Source organism: Ipomoea triloba, chromosome 5 (genome assembly GCF_003576645.1).
Source record: "Ipomoea triloba cultivar NCNSP0323 chromosome 5, ASM357664v1".
In the NCBI taxonomy this organism is placed as follows: domain Eukaryota; kingdom Viridiplantae; phylum Streptophyta; class Magnoliopsida; order Solanales; family Convolvulaceae; genus Ipomoea; species Ipomoea triloba.
The window spans coordinates 6691418-6701557 of NC_044920.1; the positions used below are offsets into that span (position 1 = coordinate 6691418).

The following is a 10140-nucleotide window of genomic DNA, read 5'->3' on the forward strand; positions in this document are numbered from 1 at the left end:
GTTGAGGGACCATTTTGAGAATAGTCAAGGGACCATTTTGGAAAAAACTATTTTATTTATTTCATTTTTGTTTATTTTGATTGTTTAGACTCTATAAAATTAGAATTTCGATACATTTTTTTCTTACAAATATAAATAGTTAAAATCGCGCAATCCAACCTCAAAATTTTTAACTTTCTTTACAGACTTTTCCTCTCTAAATATACAAACTATTCCTATGAAGTTTTACAATAAGTTCCGTAAATTTCATAAATACTCATATACATTTTTTTTTTAATGTTCATAGACAATCAATCACTATGTATCACATTAAATATTACTTTTACCATTGAAAATAATATATTTTTTTTCAAGCGTAGACACCCAAAGAGTGTAAAATGTAGGGAAAATATTGGACCGAAAGGTAAATTTTTCTAGTAAACTTCTCAGGTGAGCCGAAAAGTAAAATCTCGTCAATGTTTCCTGCAATATTTTCTGTATTTGATTTCGAAGTAATTATTAAATTTTATATTAATTTACATTATTTAAGATATTGTATGACATCTTTTATATGTTTTCTTCTTCTTATTTTTTTTATTAATTATTAAGGCAAATATAATTTATTTTGTAATGTAGACACATTATTTTTAATAACTTTGATTTAATTAAATTATACCTTAATTATAAAAATCCTACCTAATAATCTTAGTATATTACACGAGACACAATAATTATTATAAATAATGTTTAATAATTGTCAATTTGTATTCAACAATAAAATTTATAGTTAATTTTTAAGTCAATCATAAAATCTTTTGTGCTATGGGCACATTATTTTTAATTATTTGAGTTTAATAATATTATATCTTATTTATAAAAAAATCCAAAGTAATATATTTAGTACTACGGATGTGACTAAGAATTATTTTAATCGGTACTTAAAAAATGAGTATTTATAAAATTTACGAAACTTATTGTAAATCTGCATAGGGATAGTTTGTAAAAAAGTTAAAAATTTTTAGGATGGATTGCACGATTTTAACTATTTATATTTGTAAAAAAAAATGTATAGAAATTCTAATTTTATAGAGTCTAAAAAATGAAAATAAACAAAAATGAAATAAATAAAATAATTTTTCCCAAAATGGTCCCTTGACTATTCTCAAAATGGTCCATTCAACTATTTCTCAATGTTTATTAGGCTAACAATAGGTAAATTGACGAAAATGCCATCCATTTTAACACTGATTTGACGGAATATGTAACGGAGGATCAAATTGGGTGAGTTTTTGAAAGTTGAGGGACCACATTAGGTGCAATTGAAAGTCGAAATGCAAAACTGAGAATGAGCAATAGTCGATGGACTATTTTGGGAAAAAACTCAATCCGAAATTACTGTATTCATTAATGTTTTCTGAATAATTGAAGTAATAAAAAAAGAAAAAAAAGAATTTCTTACGACTGCACAAAAAGTTCTTGAAAAGTCGTTGAAAATGGCGGCCTGTTCGCGTTAAAGAAAAAGAAGGGAAAAAGAGAAAATTTTGTTTTAATGACACAGTCCCGTCCCCATTTTTCTTTGTTTTCAGACCATCATACACACATATAGTCTCTCTCTCTCTCTCTCTCTCTCTTATCTTTTCGCTTTGCCATCGGCAGCCCATCTTCTGGACATTAATGTCAATCATTTTTTCTCAGCACGACATTTGAGTGCAATAACTCCACCACCCTCTTGCTCACGGCACAGCTGATCAATACATACAGGATATATATATATATATATATATACATACATATGCATATACTGGGACATGGGCCACCACCATAACAACCACCACCACACGACGGCGACGGATGGCGTTTCGCCGCGGGTCAACAGCCCGAGATTCTCGGCGGGCTCGATGACCCGGCGGGCCCACTCCTTCAAGCGTTCCAACAACAGTGGCGCCGGCGCCAATCAGACCTCTCACAGCACTGCCAATACTTCTGCCTCGCTCAACACCCACCACGAGATTGACCTCCAACTCAACTCGCCTAGATCTGAGGGGAATGCCAGCCCCGTTTCCGGCGATGGGTTCGAGCAGATGGTGGAGAAGAGGCAAGCTCAGACCCACTTGAACAGTGTGATCCAGAGAGTGTATTTAAGGAGAAAGACTGGATCTTTGGCTGTGGACTTGGGCTTGGGTGGATTGGAGCTCAAGGGCAAGAAGAAATGGGGCCACTTCATGTTCTTGCTCTTCTGTGGGCTCTGCTTGTTTTTGGGTGTTCTCAAGTTCTGCGCTTATGGGTGGTTTGGATCTGCTATTGAAAAGGTTGGATTGAATCAGGTTGGTTCAACTATTGCGAACATAACCTTTCAACTGAATTACTTAGTTTGGTGATTGAGATGTTTATTTATTCTGTTTTCTAAGGAGTGATATTATTGTGTTTTGCTTGTTTGAGTAATGAAAACATTAGAATATAGCAAGGGTTACTTTTATAAGTTTTAGTTTCCTTCTTCTCCCAAAAGGTCCTGTCCGATAGAGTAGGTCTTAGGATGTAAATCACTTTAACTCAGTGCCTCACAAATATGGCTAAATACCTATTGAGATGCTGAGTTCTGAACCTTGGTCTCTTCTCCCAAATACTGCTGATTGAAAGTGAGCCTGTGCGGGCAAGTTTTAGTTTTCTATTTGATTGGCTCCAATGTGAAAGAATAGCTATGATGCTCCGGGATTGGGGAAGGGGGTGGGGCGGGGGAGGTGAATATGACTTGGTAAAAATTTTGCAACTCTAGAGTGCAACCACAAATTAGCTAAGTTCTTTAGGTTTGCTTGGTACAGAAATGAAATTGTACCACTTAAGGCAAAAGAAACCTCTGAAGTAGAAACTAGAAAGTGACATGGAAAGAGTGAGTTTTACATAGCCATGTAATTTGAAATCTATTCTGTAAGTTACCTATTTTCTAGTGCATACTACTCAGCCCGTAAAATCGTAAAAAGGTAGCCATGTGAGTTGACACCCATGCTGTAAGTTACCTATTTTCTAGTGTATACTAATCATGGAATATAAATATTTACTGATGCTTTATGGCAATTTGTAGCTTACATAATATATGATGCTTCTAGGAATTGAATTTTGTGTGCATATCTTGCACCGAAGCTAAATGCGTTTGGTTTTACTGTTCTGCATCTTTCTCTAGGATTTACCCGATTCTCTAGTCACTCATCAAACTATAAGGCATCAAGGCTTGCATGAATATGACTATGGGTATACAGAAAGACATCATGACGATAGAGATGGAGGAAGTGAGGTGGAGCAGACCTTAAGGATGGTTGCTTCGGGGGTGGTCGGTACTCAGAACAATATGGCAGATGTAAGTCTTGGATGCATTTTCAAATGAATTGGCTTCTAAAGAACATAAAAGAGACTACTACTTTCTGGGCATTTTTTCTTTTGTTTTAGTAAAGAAACTATTTAACATTTCAGTATTCGGAGATTTGGTCCAAACCTAATAGTGAAAATTTCACTCAGTGCATTGATCGGCCAAAAAGTCACAAAAGTGAGCTCCTAAGCTATTGTGAATTCATTCTTGATCTGCAAAATAGTTTGGTATCTGTTTCCTTAATTTTTTTTTTCTTGGCAGGGCTAGATGGAAAGACGAATGGCTATATTCTGATAAATGCCAATGGTGGATTAAACCAGATGAGATTTGGGGTCTGGTTGATATTTTTTTCAATGATACATGTGATTTTTATTAAATAATACTACCTAGTTTGACCTGATAAACAAATACTACTAGAATGCAGATTTGTGATATGGTTGCTGTGGCTAAAATCATGAAGGCAACACTTGTGCTTCCATCGCTTGATCACACTTCCTACTGGGCTGATGAAAGGTGCGCGCTGCATTAGTTGCCTTTCCTATGGATGGATAAACTAATTCTTTTAATTGCATTCCGCACAGTTTTAGGATGAGATTCAAAGATAAAAAAAAACAAGAAAAGAAAATGAACCATCCATGGGAAAACTAGTGTTTCTTCATTTCTTTTATGGGTGACGAGGGAAACCCACAACCCTTTCGGGTGTAGGTAAACCCTGCCTTCTGACCCTAGCTTGCAAATGACCAAAAGGAAGTAAACCAACCTTAGTTATCCATAGCTGACCAGCTCAAACCAAGGGTTTTGGGGGGGGGGGGGGTAAGGATTTGAACTCATGACCTTGTGATTACACGTGTGGATCTCTTGCCATCTTGGCTAGAGTTATCCCTGTTTCTTCATTTCTTGGGACTAGGGAAGATTTCTGCTTGTGTGTGGTGCAAATTTTATGGCTTACTAAAAAGGTGCATCTGGATATATTGGATGACAATGTAGAAAACTCAGAAAAAGCAAGTGTCCATACCCATACATACACACACGAGGATCCAATAGACGCGCAAACATTCTCCTGAGACTCTTATCTGGCCAAGAGAAAATCATAGTTTATTCTTCCACTTTTTATGGATATTTAACTAACACCATTGTCACAACTCTCAACAGCACAAACATAAACAGGTTTTCACTTGTAACAAATAAAATCTAGTAGTATACCCATTACCAAATGTCACTATTTGCAAGTGGGCCAAGTGGCTTAGAGTCGTTGGAATAAGAAATCCCTTACTGCAACAAGCCAATAACTAAGGAGCAAGCATCCTTTTGTTATGGCTAATATGGACAAGTCATGAAAACCATGACTACATTAGAATGGTTCCTGTGGCTTTTCATGTAAGGGTGTCAGGTTTCTTAAGTTCCTAGCACTTGAGGAAATTAGATAAATGGTCAAAGAGAGAAAACAATGAGAGAACCTAGGCATTGCCACAAGGAGTTTAGATCTACATGCACAATATAGTTATAAAAATCAAACTATCCATCAACAACATACTAAGGGTGTGTTTGGTTCGAACATGGGAATCAGAATGGGAATGGGAATGAAATACTTGGTAATTGAAATGGGTTTTGGTGAAAGTACTTTGCATGTTTGGTAGTAGGTTGGAATTGGAATGATTATTAATATTGTTGTATAACCCTATAATAATTAGAATAAAGGTTTTAAAAATACAAAAACAAAAAACTGAGGCAATTGACATTGAAAGCACAATATAAACAAAGGCGAGGTGATGAAATGAGGAGGGATAAGGTTGAATCAATGGAATGATACCTGATTTAAATTAGGTAAATGAGTTTTTTTTTTTTTTTTAATAAATATTTTATTATAGGGGTAATCAAATTCTATACCTGTGTTTTAAAAAGTTGTCAACCAAAGTCCAAACAATGTGTATGACTTTCATTCTCATTCCTTGTGTCTAACCCCATTAACCAAACACCCTAAAACTGGACTAGTTTCTACAATCCCACTATTTTTGGATACCCATGACCAAAGCTTCTAATAGAAGACATCATTACAATTACTATAGGAGTATAGGGTTTTAACTTAACAGTTGCTTTTATTGGTTCTTGGATGCCTGCCATCTTCTCTAGTTCTTTATTATTCATATTTATGTTTACAGTTATTTTCCAATCATATCTTTGATCCTCTTCTGTATGCAGTGGCTTTAAAGATTTGTTTGATTGGCAACACTTCATTGAGACTTTGAAGGATGATATTCACATAGTCGAGGAATTACCTCCTGAACTTGCTGGAATTGAACCTTTCAACAAAACACCAATATCTTGGTCCAAGGTTAAGTCCCTTTGAACAGAAACTTTTATAAGAATATACTGATCTGCATCTTTAGGGAAATGCCATGGTTGTCAGTAGTGTGCCCACTGTGCAATGAATGAAAGCAAGTATTACTATTTGGCCTGTCAAAATGCTAACTTAAGCCTTTGATTTGTGATACTTGTGTGCTCTAATATGAATATGATGCTTATTTTCTCTGTAGTTTACCTTTCTGTGGCTCATATTTGCTGCCATGTTCAATTGTTCATGCGTTCTGTGATACTCACATGCTTTATTCTTTTGGTTTATTTATTTTAATTTTTTCAAAATATTTTTCCAGGCTAGTTATTACAAATCTGAGGTCCTTCCACTCCTGAAGCAGAATAAAGTGATGTACTTCACTCACACTGATTCCAGGCTCGCCAACAATGAGATTTCCAATTCTATACAAAAGTTGAGATGCCGTGTAAATTACCAGGCATTAAAATATTCTGCCTCTATTGAAGAACTTGGGAAAACTTTTGCTTCAAGACTGCGAAAAAATGGAAGCCCCTATCTTGCCCTACATTTAAGGTCTGTTTCTGTAGTTGCAGTTTTTTTTTTTTTTTAAGAATAGATTTGGTGTTATATGGTTTGCTATTTTCTTGTGTTGTTCATTTAAATTTTTAACTAATGATGGGGGATCTGAGATAGAAAGACAAACCATGAAATGTTTACTATACCTGTACATGGCTACTGTATGACTTTTGCAGCATTAGAGTGCCCTAGGCTAAAACTGCATTTTTGAGTAGGCCACATGCTTGTGACCCTTAAGTAATTACAAAACCCATTACCCCCTTTACTCCTCTACTTTTGAACAAAGGAATCAAAAATAAGGGAGAAAAAATGACAAAATAAAAAAAAAAGTCATTGTCCATCCATTAAATATGGAATTTTAATATATATACACATATGTATGTGTGTATATATGCATTATATATTTTTATATATTTATTTATTTTAATTAATTATTTATTTATTTTGATTCCAATTCCTATTTACTAACAAACAAAGTTACTTATTCTACTTAAACTCATTACCATTACCAGGTATTTGATTCCTTTTACCATTTCAATTCCAATGTTTGAACCAAATGCACCCTTAATGTTCTCTACCTACGACATAATATCACAAAGCTTTCTAAAAATAAGGACATGAATGTCATGGATCCTTAGTATGCCATTAATAATTATATACAACGGCATTTGAAACACTTTGCTAGTTTTGTTATGCAACACCAGTCATTCATTCTTGTGTTTTGCAAAGTTGGTTTAAATAATTTAAGTTGTCAAGCGTTGCAATTTGGACACGCAATTGGTAAAATTTGTTTTTTCAATCATTATTGTCTCATGTTCATGCTCTCTATATGAATCTATTCTTTAGTATAAATTCTGAAATGGAACGAACTGATGATGCCAACAAAATATTTTAAAAATATGGTGTTTGCCTGTCTCTTCTCTCTACCCCTCCATCCAATTAGTTGTGTTTTCTTCTTTCAGGTATGAGAAAGATATGCTTGCTTTTACGGGCTGTAGCCATAACTTGACAGCAGAAGAGGATGAAGAACTTCGTACCATGAGGTATGAAGTCAGCCATTGGAAGGAAAAGGAGATTGATGGGGCAGAGAGAAGGCAGCTTGGTGGTTGTCCCTTGACCCCTCGGGAGACTGCCCTTTTGCTTAAGGGTCTCGGGTTCCCTTCCACCGCTAAGATTTACTTGGTTGCTGGCGAAGCATATGGCAAGGGTAGCATGCAATATCTTTTGGACAGCTACCCGAATATCTTTACTCATTCAACTCTTTCGAGAGAAGACGAATTAAGTCCTTTCGTGAATCACCAAAACATGCTGGCTGGTTTGGACTATGTTGTTGCACTTCTCAGCGATGTTTTCCTATATACTTATGACGGCAACATGGCAAAGGCTGTACAGGGTCATAGGCGATTTGAGAATTTCAAGAAAACTATTAATCCAGACAGGTAATTTTCAAATCCATGCCTTGCTATTATCCTGATAATAAATATACGTGCTTACCTCTTATGCCAAAAATGTTATTGCTTATACTTGAACCTATGACCTAGCTCTGATACCACTTGTTAGGATCAAGCGCTTACCACTTGCATTAAAAGTTGTAGCTATTAGTGAATGCACAACTTTATTTCCTTATAGACTGCTACACATTTTTGAGACGCTGGGTGTTAGACTTGGCCCTTTAAGCCCTTTACCGGCCTCCGCCCTACAATACTATTGCAAGCACATTCATGCTGAAGAAATATCTCTATCTTTATCTCTATCTCTAAGTTTGTCAATGTGATGTTGCAAATGTAGGATGAATTTTGTGAAGCTAGTTGACGAACTGGATGAAGGAAAGATCTCATGGAAAAAGTTCAGCTCCAAAGTGAAAAAACTTCATGAGAATCGGGCTGGGGCTCCTTATATGAGGGAACCGGGTGAGTTCCCCAAGTTGGAAGAAAGTTTTTATGCAAATCCTCTGCCTGGATGTATATGTGAGAAAGCCCAGAAAAAGTAGTTAGTTGGAACATGAAGATAACGATCTCTTCATCTCCTTCTCCGCTCCAAGTGCAAGAGCTCTAACGGGAAGATTCCATATAGCGCATCCGGCATGCAGGTTTACTATGAAGTTCATCCAATCTACACAAAAGTGTGTCTGATAGCAACTGGCATATCCAGAACTTGAAAGCGTCGAATTCTGTGATCCCTGCTTTAGTTTGACAAGCCACCTCAATTAGTCTTTCTTACACTTTACTGATACAACAAATTACTAGTCTCAGTTTGTTTAGAGGTTTTCCAGAATCCATTCTTGATAAGCAAGGTTTAGTCTTTGTACTAAAGTATGTGCAGACTGCAACAACTACATGATTGATTCATCAGCAAGTGATAATATGGAGAGTTTTGTTACTGCCAATATGGCAACATAAATTATGTATTACTACTTCCTTTTCTTGATTTTCTTCCCTGCCAGAGGATTTTTTTTTAAAATTACATTGTTACTTTTTCTTGGATTCTGCCATGGATCAATTTGCAGTCTTGCAGGCTTCTGTAGTGTGTAACTTTGTGCAGATGACTTTCACTCAATTATAGAGTTTATGTTTGAATAATGTCGTAATAAGTAAAATACATACATATATATAGAGAGAGAAAGAGTTGGGATCATATGCGAACCATCCTTCCCCGTGTGAATTTGTGAACTAACTACTACAGGAATGCAGGTGCGGGTCTTCCCGGCACGCCTAGGAGTTGAAGTAGTTGTTGTGCATTCGTGTAGTAGTTGTGGTGCATTCTTTCAGTTCACACGGAGAAGGCAGTTCGCACCTGATCGCGGGTATATGTAATTATATATAATATGGACATGAAAATCCTGACCTTGTTCTCCCTTTCTGCCTTCTTGGCACTGGGAGGAAAACGTCCTCTGCATCTAGCTTTTAAAGTTCCTCCCTGAAAACTTTCTCCACTATATCAATAACATCCAGCAATATCTCAATGTTGGAAATAGAAAGGGACTCTGTGCAACAATCACTTCATCACTCTTAAGCTTACTTCTAAGAATAAATTGTTGTAGAGGACTCAGCTTATACATGTTGATGGCACCATTCTTTCCTCCCTGACGCTTGTTCCGAGGAGATGCTGCTTGCCTTTGGCGGTTGGCCATGCCACCTCTCGGTTCCTCTGCGCGTTCTTAGTTAAGTCTACTGAGTTAGCTTCAAGGTGATATGTCCACTGCAGATTACTTGGGCAAAGCAAAGGGAGTGATTCAAGTGCTTGCCATTGCGGGTTGTCCAATTTCAATTCGTTGGATGAACATAATTTGTATGTTTTCTGCGGTCTAGGCAATGGTGTCTTCGTTAGCAACGAAGGGCACTCCTATCTCCAATTAGTCAGTGATGAAATGCTCAGTTCATACCAATGAAAGTGAAAGAAGTGTGTTGATTGAAGTCAAAATTGGTGTGATGTAAAGTCTGAAAAGTTACAACTGAAAGTTACAACTGAACAGCTTATATACAAGGATGAAAACCAAGAAATGGTTATAACTGCTCATGTTTGTGTATTTACAAGAGAGCCCTTCAGGCTTTATAAACTTGTGTGCTGCTTCACTGCTGCTTCTTCTCTTCTGATTTGATTTTGGTAAGTGCTCCTTATTCCATCATCCCCCCGTAAGCTGGAGCATGAATGTCCTGAAGGCCCAGCTTAGCATGAAATATATCAAACAAAGATTTAGTCAAGCTTTTAGTAAAGCCATCTGCAATTTGATTCTGGGAGTTTATGCTTAGAAGTTTAATCACCCCTTCATGGACTTTCTGTTTCACAACATGGCAATCAATTTCTATATGTTTCGTGCGTTCATGAAACACATGGTTTTCCCCTATTGCTATTGCATATTTGTTGTCACAAAACAAAGTTACTGGACTGCTCACTGCTGCATTGAGATCTGCTA

At 36.4% G+C, this 10140-nt stretch overlaps 1 protein-coding gene across 2 annotated transcripts; it reads left to right on the forward strand.

Annotated features, from left to right (window-relative positions):
• Positions 1–1511: 1511 nt before the first annotated feature.
• On the forward strand, positions 1512–8650 carry LOC116019856 (O-fucosyltransferase 35). 2 transcript variants are annotated; one of them, XM_031260213.1, is made up of 9 exons: positions 1512–2288; positions 3158–3331; positions 3445–3517; positions 3602–3672; positions 3765–3853; positions 5540–5672; positions 5992–6224; positions 7190–7666; positions 8016–8650. In XM_031260213.1, exons 1-9 carry the CDS (start codon positions 1788–1790, stop codon positions 8215–8217), a joined length of 1953 nt encoding a protein of 650 aa, XP_031116073.1. In that variant the 5' UTR covers positions 1512–1787; the 3' UTR covers positions 8218–8650. The 2 variants fall into 2 exon arrangements, with proteins under 2 accessions (XP_031116073.1, XP_031116072.1); XM_031260212.1 differs by having other exon boundaries at positions 1513–2303.
• The last annotated feature ends 1490 nt before the right edge of the window (positions 8651–10140 follow it).

Excerpts from the sequence above, each read along its gene's own strand:
- LOC116019856 (XM_031260212.1), top strand. The coding sequence starts at position 1,788 with ATGGGCCACCACCATAACAACCACCACCACACGACGGCGACGGATGGC. Across the intron at positions 3,332-3,444 it reads CTCAGAACAATATGGCAGAT|TATTCGGAGATTTGGTCCAA; the intron begins GTAAGTCTTGGA and ends TTAACATTTCAG. Across the intron at positions 3,673-3,764 it reads TAAACCAGATGAGATTTGGG|ATTTGTGATATGGTTGCTGT; the intron begins GTCTGGTTGATA and ends ACTAGAATGCAG.